Source organism: Anser anser, assembly GCF_964211835.1.
Source record: "Anser anser genome assembly, chromosome: 1".
Classification (NCBI taxonomy): domain Eukaryota; kingdom Metazoa; phylum Chordata; class Aves; order Anseriformes; family Anatidae; genus Anser; species Anser anser.
In genome coordinates this window covers 26,820,830-26,848,014 of record NC_139720.1, presented here as the reverse complement: position 1 = coordinate 26,848,014, position 27,185 = coordinate 26,820,830, and the positions used below count along the sequence as shown (strand labels likewise).

General features: G+C 36.4%; 1 protein-coding gene across 2 annotated transcripts in view; it reads right to left on the bottom strand.

Annotated features, from left to right (window-relative positions):
- CTTNBP2 (cortactin binding protein 2) overlaps positions 1-27,185 on the bottom strand; it is a 91,236-nt gene that overhangs the window by 32,951 nt on the left and 31,100 nt on the right. For both annotated transcript variants that reach the window (XM_083800035.1, XM_083800036.1), the window contains exons 3-6: positions 22,873-23,097; positions 15,738-17,400; positions 8,500-8,703; positions 3,028-3,127 (exon numbers count right to left, since the gene is read on the bottom strand). In XM_083800035.1, the coding sequence (XP_083656161.1) occupies positions 3,028-3,127; positions 8,500-8,703; positions 15,738-17,400; positions 22,873-23,097 (2,192 nt within the window). The remainder of the gene's footprint in view (positions 1-3,027; positions 3,128-8,499; positions 8,704-15,737; positions 17,401-22,872; positions 23,098-27,185) is intronic.

The window sequence follows — 27,185 nt, the reverse complement described above, 5'->3', positions numbered from 1 at the left end:
GGACAGCAAAAGGGGCAGGATGGTTTGGGGTGTGTTGGCAGCAGCTACTGGAGCAGGGAGGACAGAAGAGGAGGTGCAGTGCTGAGGAGAACTTGAGACTCATTTGGGGCCTGAGTTTGGATCCAAGATCCTGTACTTCCTCATGACCTTGTAGCAGTAAGTCCAGTTCGCTTCCTGATTCTTATAACAGGGTTGTCCCCTTTTCCCTTTCCAAACCCAGGTTTTCAGCAACTCTGAAGACTTTACAAAAATCTTAATTCTCTCCTGTTCCCTCTGCAGTTCAAAAAGGTTTTAATGTAAGATAACTCCCTATCTCCCTTGTTCGGTATTTATCAGTCTATAAAAATAAAAGGATAGCAACATTGAAGCCTGAGAGCAACTAACGCAATGCCATATAACTAAAGGTAAGGAGACCATACTAGAGTAAACAGGATGACAAAATATCTTAAACAATATTATATATATATATATATATATATAATATTACATATACATGAGAATGTAAGAAATTACAAAGGAAAAAACAGAAGCACTTAGAAAAACCTACTCTTAGTAAGGGTTTTATTTAGTCAGAAATAAGGACTTTTTTTTTACTGCAGTGTGAATGATCAAGCTGCACTTTCTGAAAATGTTCAAATAAACTGAAAGAAAACAAAATTGATGTTCTACTTTATCATATATTGAACATGCACCCTAAACATACCATCACAAAGAAATTGTGTTAAAATTGGCTCATAGCAAGACACCTCCATAAAGCACCTGCAGATTGAGTTTTGAGTCTGCTGTGTCAGAAATACCTGTACTGTCATTTTGCATTGTATTCAAGCTGTTGTACTGTATGATGCTAGCAGGTTCTTAAAAATCTAGCAGTTCTAATTCTCTGACACTTCAAGGAAGACTGTCTAATTGCAGGTTCGTAAATAACAGCTTCAAGAAGACGTTGTTGAATATCCTACAGTGTTCCCTGGGGGACTAGATGACTCTGGAAATGCTACGCTCACTTTTTACGTTAAGAGCAGTTGAGGTCAGCTTGGTTTGGACCATATGGGAAATGATTTTCAAAGTTTTACTTGAGAGCATTTTCTGAATTACCAAACAACCCCAAAGAGCTGTCAATTTTTTTCCTGAGTCCGTAACTATGGCTGGAACAACAATATCGTCCCAGTTCACGAGTGACATGTCTGTCACAGGGGACTGGCTAGCAAATCTACCACAGACAAATAGTGTGTAATTGATAGTAGTTTATTGTTGTCAATAACCCCAGATTCTTACTGCTGCAGAAACACAAGTACCACCGACTATGCAACAGAACACTCGAATGAAAACAAACTACAACACTGCCCCAGATTTTGCCTATTACAGACTTTTGCTGAGCCAGAAATTTCAAGTGATCAACAAATAAAAACAGCTAGAAGCATTTGCAGTCTCTCTGATATTTTCATCTGGCCCTGTTATTATTCTACACTCACTTTTACGATTTGGTTCATGTTTAATATCTAAGAAAGTCAAAGGAAGAAAAGCGTTTCGGGATTTCATGCTACATAATAAGTCTAAGAGAAAAAGAATATGAAGTCTGAAGTATCATAACAGCAGACAATATAAAACAAAGTGTGAGGCTAAGTCATAAACAGCTTCCTATTGAAACAAACCAAAAAATCTAAGATATTTATTTTAGTGAGAGAAAATAAGTTGTACCTTTGGTTCATCTTATCAAATCACATACATGTTTTACAGATTCTATGTAAAACACTGAAACTTTTCATTAGATATGTATTTTTGTGCTCAAAACACCTACTGGGGTGTTTCTGCTTTAAAGACTTCCAGCAAAAGGTATTCCTTAGTTGATAAGCTTGAAGTTCTCTAACAAGTGGCAACAATCTCTGATATTCCTTATACACCCATGGAAGATCATAAGAAAGGATAGGGACAACCTAGTGGGACAAGGCCTATCACAGTGTAACAACACTAAGACTTTGACTCCTATATGCTATTGTATCACAGAAAAAAACAAATGTTAAAATCTGAAACTAAAAAAAAAATAAAATCAAAAACTGAAGATAAACAAAACCAAACATATATAAAACAAATGTAACATCTGTAATAAAGACCCCTACTCATACTGATGTACTTGATACAGTTGCATCTTTGCATCTGTAAAATAGCTTTATTCTGGATAAGGGTGCTCTGGAAGATGTTATCTAATAGCTGCTTCCAACTTTCAGTTCTATTTCCTATGATTCCATGATACACAGTAAAGCTGCAAAAAAGAAACACGGGGTTAGCTTTCAGCTCCTCCACTTAAAGAAAAGGGAGGAAAAAAAATCATCTGGATGAATTGTTGTGTACTGGTTCTCAATATAAAGAGATGACAGAATTCTCAAACCACGCTGTCATAAAACACCAATCTTTCTAAAACAGTAGCTTCAAAGATAAAAGGAAATTACTGTATGTTCTTAGAAATATTCTTTGACTCATACATAATTTTCTGTTTTTCAAAATTACTGATACAAAAACTTAGACATTAAAAAAACTCTTTTGGTTGTTTAAAGTATTTGATTCCACCACTTATAAGAAAACTTAGATAAATGTTCTTTTGTCTCTGTATATGATACATCACATTTCTCTATGCTTCAAAAATTTAATGCACAAATAATTTCTTTCCTTCTTCCTCTGTTAAACCTGTATTATGGCTGAGAACATGAAGAAAATTAAGAAATCCAAAGGTATGACTACCATGTAGACCAGCATCACATTGTGGTTACTAAGACTACACATGTTCAACAACCTTGAGAGCTGCAACTGGAAACAAAAAAATGGGTAAATATTGAAAACAGAACAGTATATGAATATGAATTTGAGTGGTTGCTTTCAGTAAATGATATTTAAATGCACTTACAGTTAAGAATGCAATAGTAGTGACAGTTAAGAATGCAATAGTAGTGCAATGTAAGGAAAGTATATAAAGTAATGTAAACAGAATACAAAGAGAGTAATAGCTGATGAGAAAAATATTAAGACTTCACTTACTTGACATGTCCCTGAGCAACCGCTGAACACAAGGGTGTAAAGCCATTTTTATCAGCAGCATCAACTTGTGCTTCTGCAGTCAGCAGCAATCTCACACAATCTACAAATTGATAATAAACATAGACTGATGCAACAAAAACAAGTGGTTAAAACTACCAGAAAATGAAACCTGCTCAAGGAGCATCATCTTGGAGCAATAGCTGCCAGCCTTTATGACTATACGCCACACATCATAGCAAACCAAAGTAGAAGCTCAGGAAAGAATTTGCAGGAGAGAGATGAGGAGAATTGCTCCCTCGGGGCACCACCGCTCTACTGCAAAAAGGGCCTGGATTGGATTCTACTGAGATCCAAAAACATGCCCATTAATGGCAACTCCCATTGTTAGTGTTAGCTAAATTTAGGTATTTCTGAAGCTGGAAATTTGAATTAACCAGCAGCCCCCAATGGCAGCACAGTCCCACTGACAGCCATGTGACAAGTCCCCAAAATGACAGCCACAGTGGAAATGCTCACAAATTGCACAGAACTCAAACAGCAGGCTGGCCAACCTTCTTTTAGGACACTTTGACATGGGATTGCAATGACTAATAAGATCACAAAAGCAAAGAAAAAACAAAACTTTTCCTATTCAGATGTTTCCAGAATAACATGGTACAAATAATAGCAGCCTGACTCCACCAAGCTAAATTAAATTAAGACAATTAATTACATAGTAATTATACTGATGTTCATACATATGTTGGAATATCATTTAATTCAATAAAGCTTGAAGAAAACACTAAATCTCCACTATATTCTTAAAATTGTTTCTACACCAAGATAAAACAAATCTTTTGTAGCTAAAACTACTACCTTGAAAATAAGCTCAGCTTGAACACCAGTTATAAACTGCTGGCCCAGTTTCTGAGCAAGCTTAATGCATCCTGTTACAGCACTGAGTAAGATCCTGGACCAAGCTGTAATAGTAAAGTTCATCTCTAGACACCAGAAAAATACCTTTAGAATTATTTAGAAATCTGACTGAAACATTTCTGAATGTTTTCACTGCTGTCACAAATATTAATGGCAGATGTTGTGGAGCTGATTAAATAAATAATTTAAAATTAAGAAGTAAGATTCTAAAACACTGAAAATCATTATATCGCAAATTAAGATTCTTAAATACATAATCTGATTTGAAATGGCACCTCTTTTTTAAAGTTGTTTGTCAAGATAAACTACCTAATTTAACCTGTAGTATTTTTAAGTCATGAAGAAGCTCTCCGTCAACTAAATTTAACTAGTATTTCCACATGTAATACAATACTAATTAAAAGCAAATTATATTTTCAATCACTTTGCAACAGGAAAAAATACTTTAACGTTGACATCATTTTTACCTCTTTCCAATGTCAATCCCAGTCTTACATTGAAAAGGATTCCTGCTTGCTATCCTAAAATACTTCTAAAGTTTTTGAAGGATATTGATTTTTTTTTCTTCTAGCAGTTTCAAGTATTTGGCAAGAATACTCTTTAGTTTCTTCACAAAGCATACGTTAGCCATGCAAAAGCAACGAAGAACGCACAGAACAAGACCACCTTTCCAGAAAGGTACAGTTAACTCACAATTATTGATTGGCAGATCATTCAGGTAGTAGCTTATCTATGTGAAAATAGTGTTTCTGATGAAGATCACTGAAATGAGCTCTTTATTCTCCAGGCCAGGTGCAAGCATGAGGAAGCATAGCTACTTTCATAAGGCATACCATGTGAGCTAGCAAGGTCTACACAACCTGTTCTGGTAGCACATCACATAAAAGAGCAATAATCTCCAAGAAGCCTGCATCCTCTGGATGGATTTTAATTGGGATTTGGATGAGAATAATTGAGGTCAATCCAGACTCATTAACTCCAGTTCACTGCTGTCTGCCATAGAAGTAATCAGCAGCGGGGAGGACTGGGCAGAAGGGCAGGTACAAGACAGACACTGATGTCATCATTTATTAAAGGTTTTGGTCAAAATAAAACGTGGAAGTTCATTAGCAAACACCTGGAGACTTTACTGCTCTCCATCAAAGCGGGGTAGTCAGTTCCTCCAGAGTGCTGGCAAACACCATGCAGATATATCCAGTGGCTTGGCAGAGCTGACTTCATGTAGCTTTATGTCTTTGCATCTCACCCCATTCTACTTCCCAAACCATTCCAGTTTTTCCTATCAATGATGGTGCCACAGCATCCAAATACTCATGGTAGAGGAAAATTGATTATACCAAAAAAGCATGTGATTAGCACATAGCTGAGTCCAAAGGATATTATTATTGGATAATATTATTATTTTCTTTACATCTCTGTTTCAGGAACTCTTACTGCTTAATTCTCTCTTTCTGAGCCACCTCGTGAGTGGCAGAGAATGGTCAGGATTGCCACCACTGGTCAGGTATGCACATGCATGGGGCTTTGGGCGACCAGATCTATGGCAAGGGAGTTGGGACTGGATGATCTTTAAGTCCCTTCCAGTACAAACCATTCTATGCATCAGCCACGTGAACTGTTGTGCATGTTATCAAACACATAATAGATTCAAGTGGCTCCTGTTTTGTTAATGGATCAAACCGAGATGGCCTGACAAACAATCTGTTCAGCTCTCCCAATTTAGTGGTTAAATCATAACAACAGTTTCCTAGTGCCCATTCAAACAGAAATAAAGTACTTAGTGTATATTTTTAGGGTGAAGTTTTTTCTCTCAGATCCATGGAACTGAGGACAGTGTGTGTGCACAGAAACAAAGAAGCTGCTATGAGCTTCATGTGCTGGAAAAAAAAACCCAAGCTGCAGCTCTCAAAGGGCAACTGTTTCTGAACAGGAAGGCTATCCTTTTTGCAAACAGAACAGATTAGGAAAGAATATTTGAGTGTTCTCTTATCTTGTATAGCTGTCATTTTTCTCTATAGACTGAGCTGCAAGCATACAACAGCTGCTGCCACAGTCTTGGTTACAGTATGCTCTACCTTTATTTAGATATCTACAGATCTTAAATACTATATGTCTTCACTGAAAGCATGTGGAGATCATTTGCATTCCACTCCTCCCAGACTCTGCAAGATGGTGGTTGTTTCTGAAGGAAGGTACTCACTACACTGGCCCCTAACAAGTCTAGAGCTACTCTTTTCTTCTGGTCAAGTACTTCCCAGGAGAAAGAAAAAAATCTGGTTAGTTGACTTAGAGAAAACAAGGGGTCCCTAAAATCGCTGTATCTATTTAGTCACTAACTCCAGGTTGAATGTATTCCCAATAAATCATATCATGGTGTTCTCACCCTCCAGGTTAAGCGTATGTGTTAAGTCTTCCACAGAAAGAAAGAAAGAAAGAAATCAGTCAAAAGACAGTAACTTACCATTGACAATCCTACTTAATATAATGAAAAACTTTGTAAAATTAGTATGGTTTTATCCTTTTAAAAACTACATCAGTGTCACTTCTTTCCATCTTTTTAGTTAAGAAAGCTAGTAACAAAGACTTTTTAAAGTATGAGATTTATCCCTATAATTCCTTTCTTAAATCTGCATGTTTTTACATAGCATTATTCTTAAAAGACTGCATTTTGAAGAGCTGCATCTATCCATGCACTTGGGAACAAACTGCAAGTAACAAACAGAGGATTACATATTAATCACAAAAACCTTTCTCCAAAAATACTATAAATCTAATTGTTTGCATCACTCTCAATTTTCACATAATATATTAAGAAGACATCAGTGTTGCTGCTGTGTGATTCTCTCATTCAAGAACTCATACAATCCACTTAGTCACTAAGATCCGATTTGTAAAACAAAGTATTATTCACATCCTGTCAACTGTAAATAGAAGTGCAACACTAAAACTATAGTTATATATATACATATATTTTTTATCTTAAAAAGTAAAAGGTACCAAACAGCTACAGGATGCATATGTGTATGCTTGTTTGTATTGTTTTGTCTTCATGCTTCTCCAAGTGCCTATTATTTGAAAATTTGACAAGAAAACAAGAAATCAAGTTGCCTTTGCTGTCAGTAAGAGCTGCTTAGTAATTGTAACTGCAAATCAGGGCATTTGCTTGGAAATATATTAGGAATACAAGATGAGAGAAGAAGAATTGGGGCAAGCACTGTCATCCACAAACACCACCAATGGACATAAATCTAGGAAAATCTACAGAACATCCATTCAGTAAGAGGAAAAAAAAATTCCCCACTGTATAATAAATGTGGACCCTTAATACTGAAGACAAAAAGTTGCAAGAAATACTAAGTGCCAAAGGAAGTAGATAAAATAAAGGACTTTTGCAATAGTATAAGGGTCATTGCAACAGCAAAGAATCTGTCAGATGAAAAGGCCCAGATGTTACTAGGAGATAAATCATAGCACCTAGCAAAGAAAGACAAAATACATTCTGAACAAAGGGAAAATTCCTCCTATCCTCATGCCTGGTAGCAAAATTAACCCTGAATTTATCAGAAAACCATATACCATTTGCCTAGCTATGGATTTTGGAACCTAGCTTTACACTCTGATTTTAAAAATACTTCAGAAAAAAAAGGAATATTTTTCTCCAAATACTATTTTAATAAGTGAATCAGGGATTATGTCACTAACAGATACGTTGTTAGATAAAATAACAAAGTAGTCTTGAATGCAGTGGCTTTTAAGGCACTACATTCCACCTTTTCTTGTAAAAAATAATCCCGATTTCACTAAAATTTAGAGAAATTTAGAGAAAGTTGCTGTTCAAAAGCCTTTGTTAATGGTGTAAAAATCGTTGCTTGGACTTTGTATCAACAAAATTAGTATCTTTTACTATATAATTTTAAATCATTTTATTAAGGTACCTAAAAAATATGAAGACTGGCTGTTGGAAGGTTCAGAGATGCTACCTCCTCAAGACTAAGGGCTGAAAAAGTGGAGAAAAGAAAAAGAAAATTGTTAACTACCTCAGTAGAATGTAGGGAATGAACTGAGGCTATTTCATCTAGTTCAAAAATAAAGACAGTTAATTTTAATGATTTCCCAAGTAACACACTACTCTGAAAACATCTTCCATCATTTTCAATGCTGCTGCAGAAAGAGTGGTGATGACATATTCTGCCTTGCTTACTGTAAAGCAAAGTTTGTTCTTTCAAGTTTTTGCCTTTGTTACAAAAAAAAAAATAATCAAATTTGTCAAAGAACTTGGTGTGAAGATACCTGGTGGCTTTTTATAGGAAGGGAGTGGAGAATTAGAATGGATGTTCGTGCAGAACTTTACCACAAGCAAGAATGCCTTTCTGTGTTCCAATTTTTTTTTCTAGAAGTTTTGCTTATATTATATGCTATACTATGACTTTTGTCATGTAAACTATATATCTCAGTTTCAATTTCATTTTTAAAAAAGTGCATTTGATTAATTTAATATTAAAAGCTAATGAAGTAAGACTTCACATGAATGTTGTAAAAAAACCTGGAATCACTTACCTGTATGTCCATTCGTAGCAGCAGAATACAAGGCAGAATAGCCATCTTCACAAGAGTAATTAATGTCCAGTCCTTCTTCATTAAGCAGCATTGATAATAAAGTGACATTTCCCTGGGCAGCAGCTTGGTGAAGAAGGGTGGGCCTGCCACCCAGGGGGACAGGACCACCACTTGTTAACAAAGGGGTTAGGGAGGAAGACCAGCCTGTGAGTTAAAGCAACAGAAGTTAGAAGGAAGTCACATAAATAAATAAAGCTTTGCATTTTCTGTGCTCTTTCAAAAATTAAGAAGGATTTTCAAAATGACAGAATTCGTTAGTTTAGCACAAGTTATGTGACAATGCTTTATCTGCAAGAACATAATCTGAAGAATGAAAACTTTGTACAGGGGTGACAAGCTGTTAATGCAAACAAATAAGATTTCAACAGGTTAATGTAAAACTTGTTATAAATTGTAGTAGTGGCTGGATGTCTGACAAAATTCAAAATTTATATTAATAAAATTCAGAAACTACTGAAAGTTTTCTATAAGTTTTAATTAGATATCCTGGGAAGGCTTTTTTTTTTTTTTTAAAGTATCTAAGGAAAGATTTCCAAAACAAAATGTGCTTATTTTTATGTGAAAATTTGTTATTCCTTACAGTCTTAGCCCAAACCTCAGTATTTATATCTCATCCGTAGTTATATAGACAAATAATGCAGACAACCCTCAATAACTTCAAATGACTTTAAATAACTTTGTGGGAAAAAAATAATTTGCAGAAATAATGCAGAAATAAATACTGAGCAACACCTTAAGGTAATGACCATTTTACTTAGCAATACTTAGATGATATGTTATAAATGTTCCAGTGTGAATGAATAAAGGTTATATAAAATTCACTAGTGAAAGCTTTCAAGTTATGCAGCTCAAAGACAGTATTCAACCCAAAGCTTTGAAAGCTTTGGAGTTATCTTGGTTAAACGTTGCATTCATTACTTTTCAGCTTTAGTAGGGAGTTTGTTAAGAATATGAAGTTTGCTGCATAAGGCATAAAAAATTTTGTGCATTCTTCCTTGATCAAGGACTGCAAGAGAAAATAGGAGAAAGATCTTTTCTTATTTTGTATATTACCTTTGGAAATTACACATTCTCTGTTTCCCTCTTGAATAAGTAAGTTTATTCATATTCTGTAGCCACATACAAGATATTATCTCAGACTGAAATCTGACAATACAAGGAAAGTTTGACTAGATTTTAATGTAGCTCTGTGACACTCAACACTGAAGAGGAGATGCAGGGCACTACCTCCAGCTCCATCAAGCTGGTTAAGTGCTATCCAACCTTCAACACCTAGAACCAAAATAGTACCCTGCTAGGATAAGCTCTACATTTTAGAAAATTAAATATGAAAATTCCCCCCAGAGAATTCTATGGATGTAACAGATTTGGGAACCTTGCAAGATCCAGGCAAATTTTAATTAAGTTCCATATTTACATCAGAAACCATCAGCTGAGCAGCACTTATAAAGAGAGCATAGCTTGATCCCAGTTCAAAACAACAAACAAATATGTGCTGAGTATTGTTATATTTGTTTCAAAAGCTCCCTGAATTTATCATTTCAAATTAAATTTACAAACTTAGTATGTAAAGGAAATATATTTGCAGTATTTTCACAATGTTAGCTTATTATTCAACTCTTTTACTTTATAGAGTATTAAAAGTTATCAGTACAGCTGTGAAGTTACCTTATAAATTCAGCTTTAAACTGATGAAAAACTCTAAATTTAACTCCATCCATCTTTATATCACTTCATTTCTGAAGTTACCTTTTGACTACTAATACTTTTATTAATATTTGTTTTTCCAAAATTTTTAATGAAGAAATTTGAAGGTTTTCAAAAGTTTGCAGAACAACTAAGGAAGATGCAAAGTAAACAACATCTTTTAAATGATAAAATATACTACATTTACAGCTCCAATAGTTGAGAACAGCTGACTTAAAAAATCCCCAAAGAACTTAAGAATAACTTTTGTTCATCCTCTCCATTATAAAAGTGCCTTTATTTTTCTGATTTTCTATTATTATTTGATACTAATTGTGCTGCTGTTGTTAGTACATACATCAATGTTTTTTAACTGGCAGTTGATATGTATTTTTTACTGTCTCGACATGGTAGTTGATAGTGGACGCTGCTTGTGTGGCACTCCAGAACAGTCTTGGTTTAAACTTCCTCCTCATTTTAGAAATTAAATCTGATTCGTATTGGATTTGGGAGAGTTTGGGGAGACTGACTCTAAGCTGTAACCATGAAGTCCACTCTGCAAAGCTATTTCATAATATGAATAGCATTGCTCGGAATTCTTCCATATTGAAAATAGTGCAAGGTAGGTTTTTTATTATTGTTGTTTTAAAGCATTAAGGGAAAAAAAAAAAAAGAAAGAATGTTTATTGTGCCGTACGTGGTATCTTAATTTTTGTTCCAACACCTTGAAATTACATTGTGGCAATTCAGTGATGAAATTCATTATACGTAGCTATCATTGGATGAAATCTTCCTACACAGAAAGATACAGAAACTGGATAATAAGATATATGTAAGTTTGGCTTCTATTATCAATGTAGATGAATACAATGAGGCTGCATTTAAACAGAAAATAAATACATCAATATTAGGAAATACCAATAAATAAGGTACATCATTACAGATGCATAAAGTTAGGAAACGTGAAGCATCTGTGAAAGCTTGTAGGACATGCAGTGATGAAGGGCAGAGGGATAGACAAAAACAGCTTCTGGCATCAGCTTCAGAATGTGGAGATGGTTAATTTCAGAGCCCAGATCAGTGCCTCACCCCCCCCCCCCCCCCCTTTTATATTCTAAGCCAATTGAATAGAGAGAATAATTAAAGAAATCACTATAGAAATGAGCAAAACAAAAAAACATACTTCACTGAAAAGTGACATAAAAAGCACAAAACCAAGAAGAAAGTGAAAGCAGAAATCCCAGGGGTATGAAAATCCAACTGCCTAGATTCATTTCCATTTTGAAGTCTTAGAGCCATTGAAATGTAGGAATCCAAACAGAGCAGAAGCACTTTGGCACCAGTTCAAAGGCTGCTGAAATTAATGAAAACACTGTCGCAGATTTTGAATCAGGCCATAAATGTTCATTGTAATTTCTTTATGTGCAGTCTGTTCAACATTAATTACAAAAGCTGGTGTCTTCTCTTACCAGGAATGAAAAGAGCAACACAGTACAGTGCCCCACATTTAAAAGAAGGTATCACTGCATTAATTTAACAGAACATGTAACTGAAACTATCTGATCTCATATTTTGAGTTTTCTCTTAATACTTGTTCTTTCTAGAACCAAGACACTCCCTTACTGAAAATCATCCTATTGATAAAAGCAATCTGACCTAACTAGGACACAGTTTTCAAATTAATAAAAGGAATACTTTAGTGACTAAGCTATTGCCAATTCTTCTGACTCCACAGTAAGAAGAAAGAAATGTGAATTTACTGATAAGCCAAAAAATATTAAAGTTGAGGATTCTTTCAATTTCTTTCAACATTAAATCTGTTTTTCACATTTTTGTAAAATATTAACAAATTCAGATTGAAGCTTACTGCTTACTACTTACTGTACAATAAAATATGAATAAGATTTCACTATGTTCTGCCTTAACTGAAAGAAAAATTGAAATTCCAAACATTTTCAGGAAAAAAAAAGTAAATAAAATAGATTAAAGCCAACCAGAAAATTAGCAAAACTAACTGAATCTGTGGCTAGAGGGCATGAAAAATGCAGATATGGGAAAGAGGTTTCAGTAAGATCATACTCAAAAAAAGAAACTGAAAAAAGAAAGCGAGTGACATTAATTCAGGCACTACTGGCCACATCATCTTACTTAAAACAGTGTTATTGAGCTTGGTCTAGCTTTTTTCTAAGGCAAAGTCAATTTGCACATAGATTTATTAAATCTGTTTTTTTTTTCCTCAGCATAAAATTTCAAGGACAATGTCTTTCCATAATTGCATAATGTCTACTGTTCAAGGTTTATTTAGTTCTAGTGCAGCTCACAGGAACACTTGGCCCAAATAGATAAAGTTCCCCTAAAAACAAATAAAAAAAGAAACAGGGTTGGATTGTAGAAAAACGCAATCAAGTGTTAGTCTGGGTTAAAGTCAAAGGAGCTCCTGAATATCCACCTGAATATTGCAGACAAATTTACTAACATTCTTTCGGCCTTATTTTGGAGGTCAGTAAAGGAGGGATATTAAAATAACAGCTTTGATAAAATTAACAAAATAAAACAGGAGATCACCAACTACAGTTTAAGCAATCTTTTTTTGCATACTTCTGATTATGGGATATGTTTCCCATTTTCAGTTGTGAAAATTCACAAAAAGCAATGCCACTTACAAAACACTAAGTGTCAAATATTCAGAACAAGGATTATGAGATTAAATGGTCCCAATTGTTTCTATCCCTTCCAATAGCAAGTGAAGAGTGTGCAAAGCCTAAGTTACGAAAGGCAATCTGAACACATAAAACAGTACAATTGAAAAAAACAACAGTTTTTGACAAAAATCTCATGTTTGAGAATTGCCTTTAAGAACTGTCATGAATTTCACAAGCAAAAAATTTACTATTTGGTGGAAGAGTCCTATTTAAAGAATGATTGTTCTCCTAAAAATGTTAATACTTAGAAGCACAAACTAGTACGTGCAGTTATGAAGTCAAGTGGTAAAGTAAACTTATATGTTTAAGGTAGAAGATTTCTTTCTTTCCTTTCCTTTTTTTTTTTTTTTTTAAGAATAATCAAAAACTGTTTTAATTGATCATCTAGTTAATGTAAAACTAACTGAAATCTACAGTCTATTTCACACTGGCAGGGTTTGTGCAAGACAGCCTCTAGCCCGCAGAAACTATTAACTTTGAAGCTGATTTTCCCAATAATTAATTTGTTGTACATTAATAGAATCTTAAATTCTTTACAAAGTTATAATTCCATTATGGAGTCTAACAGCTCCTGAAGGCAAATGAGGTTCAGATAATATCTGGAATACTGGAAGACTAATGAACTATCTGACATGGTAATTGGACTATCAAAAAATAAAGCTGAAAATTCAGGGCATCTATATGAAAAACAATAAACTAAGAGGCAGCCATCAAATCCCACAGCTGATGACTTTGAGATGTAGTAGACAAATGGAGGATAAGATTTTTGAGGTCACATTTCCGTGTCATACTACGGAAAGGTGAGAAGATTCTGACAGTATGGTGTAACAGGCAAATGTTAAAAGCATAACTATATGAGTAAGATTTCACTACGGTCTGATTTAACTGAAAGTAAAATTGAAATTCCAAACATTTTCTGAAAAAAAAAGTAAATAAAAGATACTAAAACTTCAGAAACGTGCTGAAAGTCTTCATTGAAGTGGAATGGGAATAAAAATTCCTAAATAATGCAAACCTTGGAATCTCCTATATATACAGATACAGGTTGCCCCATGGTGCTGTCAGAACAGCTTCCCCAAGACTAGAGAGTTAGTCCAACTGCCTTACCAACTTGCCAACTGCGTGGGGCAACCACCACCAGAAAGTGGTCAGCTGTGTGATGGAAGCACACCAACTGCGGGGGGCAGTTCATACCCTATAGATGAGATAAAGATACTCAAGTTAAAAGGGACTAAAGGACCATAACTGAACTGAAAACAACTGTATGAAGTTTCAGATCATTCATAGAATCATAGAATCATAGAATATCCTGAGTTGGAAGGGACCCTTAAGGATCATCAAGTCCAACTCTTGATACCGCACAGGTCTACCCAAAAGTTCAGACCATGTGACTAAGTGCACAGTCCAATCTCTTCTTAAATTCAGACAGGCTCGGTGCAGTGACCACTTCCCTGGGGAGCCTGTTCCAGTGTGCAACCACCCTCTCTGTGAAGAACCCCCTCCTGATGTCGAGCCTAAATTTCCCCTGCCTCAGCTTAACCCCGTTCCCGCGGGTCCTGTCACTGGTGATAATGGAGAATAGGTCTCCTGCCTCTCGACACCCCCTTACGAGGAAGTTGTAGACTGTGATGAGGTCTCCCCTCAGCCTCCTCTTCTCCAGGCTGAACAGGCCCAGTGACCTCAGCCATTCCTCGTACGTCTTCCCCTCCAGGCCTTTCACCATCTTCGTAGCCCTCCTCTGTACACTCTCCAACAGTTTCATGTCCTTCAAACATTCTTCAATGTTAACAAAGATTTTTTGTGTCCAAAGTGCTCAACTCTGCAACCATCTTCTTACTGCACTGCAAGTGAGGGTGAAGAAAGGCTTCTACCTAATCTTTCAGTGCTATTGATCCCAGCAAGTACATATGCTGAAAAGAATTTATAGGAGATCTGCAATTAACTCAAAAGGAGATCAGGGCCTTCTTTGTTCATTTAGCTGTCATCAAGAAGATATCCTGAAGCTGGTAACAAATGAGGCTTGAAAGTCTTCAGCACAATGCAAAATGAATAGCAGATACATGCACTGACTGCAGACTTGGACTGTTCACATAACATTTAGATTTTAATGTTCTCCAACATCAAGCCTTTGCTGATATCAGTTGAAGAGAACCTGTGAGATGCCACGTATAGCTATTAATAAAGCTTACAACTATAAATACCTACCAAAAAAATACAGAAAAAGGAAATAAAACCTCAATATATTTCTGTAGGTATGAAGTGCTATATTTCAAACTGCACTGTTAGCCAGGCAATAATGGACCTTAAGCTGCAAGCATTTAGTGCCATAGAAGAAGAATACAGCTATGCCCTATTTTCTAAAAGATTCAAAAAAGCACTGAAATGAACAGGAACACATATTCCATGGAAGATCATCAGCACAGAAAAAGTTCAAAACATTATTTCAGACTAAGAAAGCATTTTGTAGTCCAAAATAACAATATTAATAAAAGGTAATTTTCTTAATATTTCATAATCCACTGCCCATTTGCTCTAGACGTTAGAACTATTTACCTTTAAAAAAACACCTTCAATTTTGAGACCTCCTTGAGGAAGCAAACTAATTAAGGACATTACTAAATCATGCAAAAGAATTCCCATACCCCTGGAATGTGGAAAAAATATAAATGGAAATTTCAGTGCTTAGAAAGGAAACTAAAGAAAAAGGTAAATAAAGCAAATGAGAAATTTAGAGTAAAAAAAATAAATTACTTCAGAGGGAGACAGTTTGTAGCATATCAATCCCTTTACCTGATGCTGTTACCAGGAGGCTGTCTGAATCACATGGTCTACAGGATGAAGCACTAACAGGGTTTATGGAGGAGCTACAGGCAATGGTGGTGGGAATGACAAAGGAATTTTCTGAACATGCAGACTGGTTCAGTCCAGGGAAGTGGGAAGGCCAGGCACCCACCTGAGATGTGGCTATGGCTGGTATGGCACAGCCTGCAGGTGCCACAGATAAATCTATAGCAGGTTTTGGTGGCAGCTGAGGTGAGGACTTAGAAATAATTTCCTCATTTATTACCCTGATTCCTTGTGGTGAACTTGAAAGAGGTGAGGTCACGGTTTTGCTGTCAGTTTTTACACTTGTATTTGGGGATCGACTACTATCCATTAAAACCTTAAGCTGTGGGTGTGGTGGAGAAGGAGTTTGCGAAAGCCCTGGTTTTTTAGGAGGAATAGGCGGAGGATTTCCTCTGTCAATTCTCGATACACTAGGCGTCTTTAAATTCATTTTACCGACTGGGGGGTAAGTGCCAACTTCCACTGAATGTGACGTCCCAGGCCGTGACGGAGGGCCGCTCTGAGGGCTGGTAAATCTTGAAAGGACTTGGGTGACAGTATTCCGAGCTACCTGCTTGGCAACTAGGTTGTCACGACTAGTAGGAGATACGTCCCTTGAGGGAGGGCTTTGGGTTGTGTTTCCATTTTGGTCTTGATCGTTAGCATTTGCTTGAAATCTAAACCTAGCTGCTTGGACTCGTGGATTTAGGCCTGGATGGCCAGTAGCATTGGCAGACGGTGAATGCAAACTGTGCATAGATGAAGTTACTGAGTAATTCTGAGTTGTGACAGTTGGTGTGGAAGGAGTGCAAAGGGAAGTACTATTTGGAAAGGGGGAAGTGCTACTTGGTAAATCAGGTGATGAGCCTGTACTTGGTCCATTTTCCTCAATTCTGTTTTGACTCTGTGTAAGAACAGGAGTTGCAGGAGGGACAAGTTCATTATGTGAAGACTGCTTATCAATAACAGGTTTCACAAGTGCTGCATTGGCACACACATTCATTTTTGTATTGCCAGACGCTAGCGGGTTCACTGTGGAAGGCTTCACAGATACAGTCAAAGGCAACTTCTTAGTATTCTCAGTGCTACTGTCCATAACTACAGGATCCGTTTGGCAGGCAATAGTTCTTGAACTCAGCTCTTCTGTTTCAACAGAAACAGAAACAAGGCTCCTATCTTTATTTTTATCTTTATTTTTAAGAGAAAGATTAGTTTTACTGTCATTCTCCTTCTTTAATTGCTCAATCATTTTTATCATTTTATCTCTTTCTTCTCTGAGGTCACTGGTGTGTGCTTCCTCTCTATGAAGTTTGGCACGCAACTGTTCTCTCTCTGTGTCAAATTCAGACAGCTGTTTTTCCATTTGAGCCTCCATTTGTGTACTCCTTTGTTTCTCAGCTGCAAGAGACTCCTCCAATTCACTAGCCTTTTTCTTTTCCTCTTCAAATTTTGACATCACTTCTTCCAGTTTCTGGGCTTCTTCTACTATTCGTCCAGACAACTGCTTACACTCTTTCACTAGCATCAATACTACATGCTTGTTCTTGCCACGTTCTTCTTCAAGACGAGCAGATAGCTTTTTGTGCTCCAGCTCAAGATTCTGTAACTGAGATTTTTCCATTTCCAGCTGTAAGAAAACATATAGAAAAATTCTCATTAGCAAGATGTAGACTTTCAACATAACCTAGTATTAATGTGACATTAATGTTTTAACCTTTGAGAGTATGCCTAAAATGAACCTGTCTGCCCAGGAAAGTGATTTGTGGTATGTAATGCAAGTGCCTATAAGCAAGAGAAAAAGACAGGCATCCCTGAAGAGCAATGCAGAGACTAAGTAAAACTATCTACTTTGCTCTATCGATAACACAAAGACTCTACAAATTGATTAAATTCTCGTGATTTCTGAGTGAGGAGCTGCCTGTTCTCCAGAAATTAGGCAAGCACTGAAATTAGACACCTGATTCAATGACATGACAGAGTCCTCTTCTCAGTAAAGGAACTGGCCACAATTAAGAAATGAACTTTGCAGAAAAACTTCGAGCCCAGAAATGAAAGTTTAAGTTCTAGGCCTTCCTCAGACTGAAGAAGATTAATGTTGAAAAACACAGTCCATGCCCACAGCAGTTGTCTTACTTACTAACATTCATAAAAATACATTCATTTTAGAGAGCAATTTTTTGGTGTAGTCACAAACATTTTCCTGTACTTACTAACAGTAGAATGTCTCGCTGACATCAGTGATGTATAATCTATGCTGTAGGCTAGGAACAAAAGACTACCTATTATGTGCAGAAAATAGATGAGAATAAGTTTTCCACTCATTCATACAGTCAACGCTTCTAACCAATTCATTTTGCCCACTAACTGTTCTTTTATTCAAAGACTGTCTCATAGAAAAGCACTGGAAAAATACAAGTTAACGCACTGTTTTATAAAATAATTACTAATAGTAAGGCATACCAAATTACTTTGCAATTTCCCAGGTAAACTTTTACACATGTCAAACTACAACAGAAGAAAAATTGGCTTCTTTCTTCCTACTCTGTTTACATAATGATGCAGTCATTTCCTGTATGACTCATCTGGATAATAAAAACAGACAGTGACTATTCCTTCTCCTGTGCTCTTTTTGTCAATTATCAATTCTGCTTAATACTTATGTAGAGATTTATACAGGAAGAACAATTCAGAACTCTACTGATAAAGTGCTTTTTTTGAGTGGGAATTTTTACTATTCTGGAAAACTACTCTCAGGTACCTAGAAAAAAATCAAGTGCTCATGTAAGTTTTATTTTGACTGCAATAGGAAACTGCTTCATGCTTCTACGATGTGATATGAGAACATTTCAGTGTTAAAAAAAAAATTCTGGTGAAAGCTGTGGCAAATAGCAATATATTTAAGATTCTACTTGGAATAAATGTTTCACTTCAGTAGTTGGAGAAATATCAAGAGTAAAGGTTCAGATTTTAGTATCCTGGGCAAACTGATACTGATTTCAGAGCTTAAGACACTATAGTACAGTGCATATATTTTCTGTAAACAGTAATGTGGGAAATGAGATGGCCTAAGGTAATAGGTATGGAATATCTTCTCTCTCATTCATTGCTTAAAATTTGTCTTGGTTGCTAAAAGAAAAAAACACCACCAATAACTACTAAAAAAGGAAAAAACTAACAGCTTCCCCTGCCCACCCTCCAAAAAAAAACCCACCAAAACCAAAACCAGCCACGTGCTTTACCAACAGCTTTCCAGAAGCCTGCTGCTACAGCACACTATTCCCTCTCCTTTACAACAGTAGATGAAATTTCTTAGTTCTTGAAATGTATTTCACACCACTGTAGATGTGTCTGAAATTAATTTTAAATTAAACTGCATTTAAATTACAAGTAATATAAATGACATCTTAAAATAAGAGCTTTGTTACTCTCTGGTTGTACCATATAGAAGAATTGAAACTCATGCTATCAAGGGATGAGTTCAAGAGAGACAGACTGCAGTTTGAACAGAAATAAATCCCACCCGCTATAGCTCATTGTCCCCGAAATAAATTTTCCCCACATGTTAAGTAGAATTCAAACACAAGAAAATGATGAAAAAGTAAAGCAAGAGAAACGACAAAGAGGGCATAGACAACAAATCCTGCAGGAATTTGTTCTAGTTGAACGTGTGTCTCCATCTACCAACACTGCTAATAATGTTACCTGAATATAAATTTCTCCTCCGTTTTCTTATGAAGAATGGGAAAAAGCATAAACAGGTGGTGGCAACATTTATGTGAAATATTTTAGTAATAGTAAAATTTCTTCCTGAAATCATACCATTATAATAAACATCCAGTGAACTAAGAGAAAGAAATTATTATGGGAAATTATATCTACACTGTAAACATCACCTTGGTTTCAAATACATCAAAAACTGTTAGCTCCACTGTGGTTTTACAGCTTCATCCCAGGTTAACCAACACAATCTGTGTAATTCAATTCACACAACCAAGTTCACCTGTCTTAAAAAACAGTAACAAATATATATATTATATATTATATATATTATATAATATATATAGTAATATATATTAATATAATTATAAAATATAATAAAATAAAAATAAAAGTAAAAAATAATATATATAATTATATATAATATAATAATATGCATAATATATTTTTTATATATAATATATATATTATATATATATAAAACAAAACACATAAGGTATGACTTTTCATCACTAAATAAACGATATCAGCAACAGTTCCTCTTCAGTTATGTTAATGACAGTACAGCTGCAAACTAATTTAAGAAGATACTATGATGATACTGTATTTAGGAGTGGTCCCATTCACAGTTCTTAAAGTGGAGAAAATCATGATTTTTTCTCAAGCATTTCATTGTCTATTTAAAATTTCACAAAACCATCCCTCACAGACAAACACAACTAGTCAGTAACAATGGTGCACCCAATAATATTTTTTTTTCAAAAATAGGTACAAAAATCATGGGAAATGTAAGATAATTTATCTTACTTTCAAAAAATTACAAGTAGATCTTAACATACAGCTGGGATGAAATTGGTTTTCCAAATTATTATTTTATTTGTAAGCATTGCATATAAAACAAGAATCCCTAACGTATATATATACACATATGTATATATATAAATATATATATATGTTCCCGTATTTGATCGCAAATTGACAAGAGCAGCATTAGTTTCTTATTTTACTTCATCTCCTATATCTCCCCTCATCGCTTTCCTTTGTCTGTATCTGCTTGAATTAAAAAAACAAACAAACAAAAAAACCACATCTATGAATATTTACACTACTTTTTCCTTTAGATGACAGATTTGGAACTAGTTGCAATTATTTATGAGTTTGTGAACTAACTACAAGGTGAGTTTTTGTGAAGTGTACTATATGCATACACTAAATCATATCAGTAACGTAAACATCTGGAAACGTGCCCAAGAAGGCTCTGAAAGGCAATACAGCAGGATACTGAGAACATTGGTAGGGACCAGGAAAGAACTGACCCGGAAAGGCCCTTTAAAAGTGAGAGACAGAGGGCACGTGTTGTGAGAAATGGTCAAGGGACCTTGCTTAGACTAGTGAAAAAAAGACTGACGGATGATCTAATAGCAGGATACTACTACTAAGGGCTCTTACAGCAATGACAAAGCCAAATTCTTCTTGGCAATGGAAGGTGGGACCCCGTAACAAAAGGGCAACGAGAAATTGCCCCTTAAGACATTCTTCACAACGATGGTAGTGCAGGAGGGCCGCGGTATTGCCACTCCTGGGGATTTTCAAGACTCAGCTAGACAAATTCACGGATGACCAAATGTACTGCTGGTAATAATCTGCGTTAAGCACAAAGTTATACTAAATCCCAGGAATCAACAGGCTTCTTCCAACCAACATGCCTATTATGAGCATGCATCCCAATACTAACTTATCTGCAAACACTTGACAGATCAAAAACTGTCATTTTGATGGTCTGGTTATGAGTTTCCAGGAAACTTCAAAATGAATTTTGTCAGCAACTCCAGGGATGGCATTCGAAGAGATGGAAGGGGCTGGAAACTTAACACAAAGCAGATGACATCTGGGGACTAGGTGTTTGGTATAAAGTAAGCCCGTAACTGACAGTCATTTGTGCACCTCTTCATTTTTCTACATTCCTGCACATTGTTATGACTTACTTTTTAGGATCAAGTAATGATTTTATTTAAAGAATACCTTCAGGGTCACTATATTCATAGGCAATAAGTCTCCAGGAAAAAGAGCTCACTCAGAGCCTGTCTGAGTCTAGTGATATCCAGAGACAATAGTCCCCAGAGCTGTACACAGACCTGACCACTTAGTGCAAGAGTGAGATACTGAGGCAATTTGAAACACGAAGATAGAGGCATCACACAGCTAGGGAAGGAGGAACCACTCCTAGAGGAGGTACAGCTGGCTCTGTATTTAGGTCACATTTGTCTGGGCTTAACTTTTTTTCCTTACGCAGGGTCACCATATTTTGCTGAACCTTTCAAGAAATCCCTCAAAATACTTTCATTAATCTCTTCCACAGAAGGATTTCAGAGATGGAGAATAGACAGGAAAATGTGGAACTAAGGGAAGGTAAAACACTGAAAGAATAATTTATGTGGAGGTTAATGGAGATGGTTAAGAGAAATGTCATCAGTTTCTACAAACCAAGAAGTTTAAGAGGGTGCCCTGTTGAAACAGCCTTTCAAATTGGCTTAAAAAAAAAAAAAAAAAAAAAAAAAAAGATGCAAGTTCTGTAGAGAGTTATGCACATGAGTTTCACTCAAAATCCCTATTTGTTATAAGGAGCAAAAAAGTTAGCATATGAGTGACACACTTTCAAAACAATACTTTTTTTTTTTTTTTAATGTAGTTCTTTAAAGTTTAGCTTAAAAGTTGGACCTCTGAAGGTCCAGCCCCCTGCTCAAGCAGACACATCCTGGGCAACCTGCTGTAGGTATGTCAGGAATTGCCCAGGAATTCACTTTCAAAATGACACTGTTTTGTTTTCAATATGAAACTTTCTCTCTTTCTTTTTTATTTTTATTTTTTATTATTTTTTGGCATCATACTTATACCAAAATAATTTTCTCCTTACACCAAATGTTCTAAATATTCAAAAAATATTTTTTAGTTGTAATTTACTTTCTTACTGTTTTATGAAATAGAGCCACCTAATAAGAAAAACAAATAAATTATTTATTTTAGGCAGTTTAGGTTATGCAAAATAACAGTAGCTCCTCTAGGTTTCAATGGAGTTAGTTTAAAAATATATAGTGACAATGCTTTCCTTTAGCTCATGTTAACCTGTCTATTTATATAGTGCATTGACTTGTAATGGTTCTACTTCATTTATTCCATAAGTAGATCTAAATTCATGGAACTAATGATGTGTACCACAAAATATCACCAGAAAACTAGCACCTCACTATATATGACAACTAAATGGAAAAAAAAATTAACACTCGTGACGATAATCAAGTTAGACAAAGGAGCAAACTGAAACATATCATGAAAGAACAAATCGGGAGAGGGAAAAGGAAAAAGAAAACTGGTAGCAGGGTACCTTCTTTTGTCTGTTTTCAGCAGCAGCCAACTGAGCTGACATTCTTTCTTGCATTTTCCTGCAGTGAGCCATAACGGCTTCTAAAATGGAGAGAGGGTTCATGCAGATTGGCTTCTTTTCTTTATCACCAGCACCTGCCTCAAAGTCTCTCTGCAGAGCCAGAAATGGGTCACTCAGATTAAACCTTCCGTATCGTTCCTGGATAAAAACCTCTTTGCGCCGGGCCTAACAAAACAAAAACAAAACGTAAAACAATAGATAAAGAAGTAAAAGTAAATGCACTCTTTGGAGTACATCTACACATAGAACAGACTTAAATCACTGAGAAAGTTATACTTACACATATTTTTAAAATGCTTTCTTTAAGTATTTCCAATTTCTAATAGAATTGGACAGATACATTGCACACAGATTTCACCATTGTCAATACAATTTGCTACATAAAATCCTTCCCCGTCTCATTTTAACACAGAAATTTCAGTTTGGAACAGTTTCAGAAATATCACAAAATAACATCTTGTAAACTGGCTGATACACAGAGTAGAAAGGGAAGAAAAACATTCTAAAACACTTTTCTATTTCAGTGTATTAACATTATGTTAGTGAAAGACATGAAAACATGTTTCATGTGTTTACTGCAGTACCAAAATAAGAATTTTTAAAATAAAAAAGTAACAGCATCTTTACACATACAGAGATTAGCTTAAGCAACGATCAGACAAGCAGAGAGCAAAAATACCTCCAAGGCTCTTTGAAATTAAGACCCTTCTCAAATCTATGCTCAAGAAGAACTTCATTATCATGCGTTTCTACAAGCTGTTATTTAAAAACACAATTATATTTCCAAAATACAGTACCACACTTTATTAGCAAAACAAAAATATTACACAATAAAGATCAGATGCAATTTTGCTTGATAATTTTTTGGTTCTTCAGCCCAACATGTAAATGAGATCAGTTTCAGAGAAGGTTTTTTATACATTTAGTACACAGTACATGAAAAGGCCACATATTAGTACCGACTTCTAAGGCTTTTTATAGAAAATATTGTTCCATAATCTCAGGCTTAAGTCTCATCTAATTTGTCAAACAAACAAACAAACAAACAAACAACAGAACTATTGAAAGATTTCTAAAGATTTTGTTATGGTGTTTTTGTGCCTGCATATGTAACAGGAAGTATAAGGAAGCGAGCCAAACCACTGCAGTACAAACTTTGGAGGAAAGTGAAGTTTTGTTACCTTAAAACTAAGCCAACCACCAGAGCAACTCCTTCAAGTACGCCTCAAAAATCAGAACAAAAACCACAGTGCAGAGAAATACTATCAGAAAAAGGAATCCCTCAAAAATAAGGGCTGAGTTATTTACGTGTGATTTGTTTCAAAATCAGGAAGCTCAGTTTTCAGGAACAAGCAAAACCAGATGAAGAATAAGCAAATTTTGAGGTGTAAAAGCAGAGGAACAGGCTAACCAGATAGGTTAGGAGACCATTCCAAAAGCCTGATGTTAAAATTGTAACATATGAAAAGGTCATAAAAGGTGACACATATTCAGGGCATGGGAAACCAAAGAAGAAAGTAAGAACCATGTGAGAAAAATTCTCCAGAGACAAACTACAAATAACATACCTTAGCGAATGCCCAACTTTTGCCTATATATAGGGCACAAAACCGAGATGTTGCAGGAAATTGAAAGGTAAAAGAGAATTTAACTGCAGCAGATGCAAGTGAGCATTCTGATACTTATTCTGATGCTTGAAATATTTTAAGTCTATTTCCCAATTTGATAGCATAAATAGAAGCTGAAAATATTAACAAACAAACAAAAAGCACAGCTCAGAAAACCTCCCAGAGTTCATTCAGACAGAAAGTTTAGCTGGGATTGAAAGTCAGATAGGGATTGGCTGAAGAGACAAAAATAAGCCTACAGAACCAAGTTTTTTTTTTTTTTTAATAAATTGCTTTGCAAATAACCTCTAATTAGCCTAAGATTTCAAAGCTCTAATTTTTATCTTATATTTTAAAATAAAATAAAATAGTGGGGAGGGGCTATATTTGCAGCTCCTGGCTTTATACCCGGGAATTACAGGACATTACGTAGCTTAGGAATTCAACCTTCACATAAAGGAAACAATCAAAACCAAAAACCTGACTCTAAATGGATTGAAGTGCTAAGCAGGCAAACAAGATGACAAACCCAAGCAGGTTAAGAATTTAAATGGAGATGAAGGCACAATCCATACATAAATCATCGGCAGTGTAAAAGCCATTCTGTTTATATATAGAGACTGACATCAAAGTAAAGGAAGTGACAGTGAGGTAGCAGCTCAGCTGTAAATAAAAAAAAAGGCCACCAGAGCTTCCAGCCTGAAACCCAGAGACCAACAGCAAGATGAGAAGCAAAGTCGATTAACGGATCTCAGAGGCAAAGGCAAAACAGTAAAGGGACTGGGTATTCAGATTCATTAACTAAGGAAAAGATGAAGCTGTACAGAAAGGATGGACTCCAGGTGAATGAAAATCACATCGATCTGTGACATTAAGAATTAAAGCAGCTATAGGAAAATCTGAAAGCTAACGACTGTGGAAAAATGAGGAAGTCTAGAACAGCCCGTGGTTTGGGATGACTGATGCAAAATTCCATGTTCCCAATACACGATGTTTGAGTTATAACTGATACTGTTTGTTAGGTTAGGTGACAGAGCTCACCTGCACACCCACAAAGGAGCACAGAGAGACAATAGCAGAAGGGGAGCCTGAATAAAACCCTGCTGGGCCCACCACAGGGCCGTCTCCACAGCTCAACGGAGCACTGGAGTACGCAGTGGCAGGGGAGAACCTGAACCAAGGACTTCCTTGTCTGGGCCCGGGCTGCCCCAGCAAAGCCATCAGCCCAGAATTATCCAGGTGTGAAACTTGCTGCTTTGAGTCAGTAGGAGCACCTCTACGGGTTGCTGCCTAGGGGTCTGACATAACATGGGGTGTAAGGAATAGCAGTTTGGGATCACACAGGACTTACAGTGAAATGCTTAGAGAAGAAACCAAAGCAGGGCAAGGGAAAGGTTCGGGTGACTTTGGGATGAAAAAGAGTGGGAAGACAGAGTGGTAAATGGATAAAAAGGGCAGTCACATTGAACTCGTTTGCTGGTCAGTACCTGGTCATGCCCTGTGCCTGATCTCCACAGTCCAGCTTGTCTTACTAACTTCCTTCCTAACCCTGTCCTGGGTGAGGGCTCCCTATTCTGTTTGCACACGTGCATGGGGTGTGAGTGCAGCAGCTGGGGTCAGACCATGGGGCTGAGGACCTGTGTCTCCATGGTGCCAGTGACTGAAGTTAGAGTGGGTGTGTGAGCCAGTGTGTGATCAACAGCAGAAGCGAAGCCTGCCCAGCCCACGAGTGAGTGAAGGGGCCTGGGAGCAAGGGCGTGAGTGGGGCTCCAAGGGCCAACTCTGGTGTGAGAGCACCTGTGTGTCTCCAGGAGTGAGAGCACGAGAGGTTGGCTATGGGACCAGGGGCATCGTTTCAGCGGTGTGTATGTCTGTACAACGGTCTGTGCCACCAGCTGACGTGGGGAGGGGCCTCCAGGGGCTCCCATATCCTGATACCAGCTGTGACTCACTACTAGGCACACTGAGGAGGGGTATCCACCTTGTACATGTATACGTGAGTATATACGATTACATGTATATTCACACCTATACATACACACATGAATACACACGCACCCATTTCTCACTAGTGGATTCCAGCTTGTCCAGACAGATAGGGGAGCAGGATGAGGCCATTGGTGCTCCCTGTGTTCATGTGTTTGTCTGTACCACTCATCACGTATATACATCACATATATGTGTGTGTGTGCTGGGCATATACATCTTCAGCCTTGCTACTGGTTGGACCTGGGGACACAGAGCCACAGAGCAGTAGCAGCCTTGCCCCTCTCAGGCTGTTGGATCCAGCATGATTTATTTTTTTGCCTTACTGTCACACAAGTTTCAGTACAATGCTTAGTAGAAATCATTTAATAAACAAAACAAATCCTGAGAACCATTAAGAGAAAATTAAAGAACAAAAGAGCAGCCATCATGTTGCCAATGCATACTTAATGTTTTGTCTGTATCTTGAATATTGCATGCAATTGTCATACTCAACACACTGGGGGTTATGTGGCAGGACCAAAGAAGGACAAGAAAGACAATCAAAAGTTTAGAACAGCTGCCACATTAGAAACGATCATCCTGGGTAGAGAATTTCTGCTTAGAAAATGAGAAGATATAAATATCTGCCTTAAACATACAGTTATGAATGGCAACAGT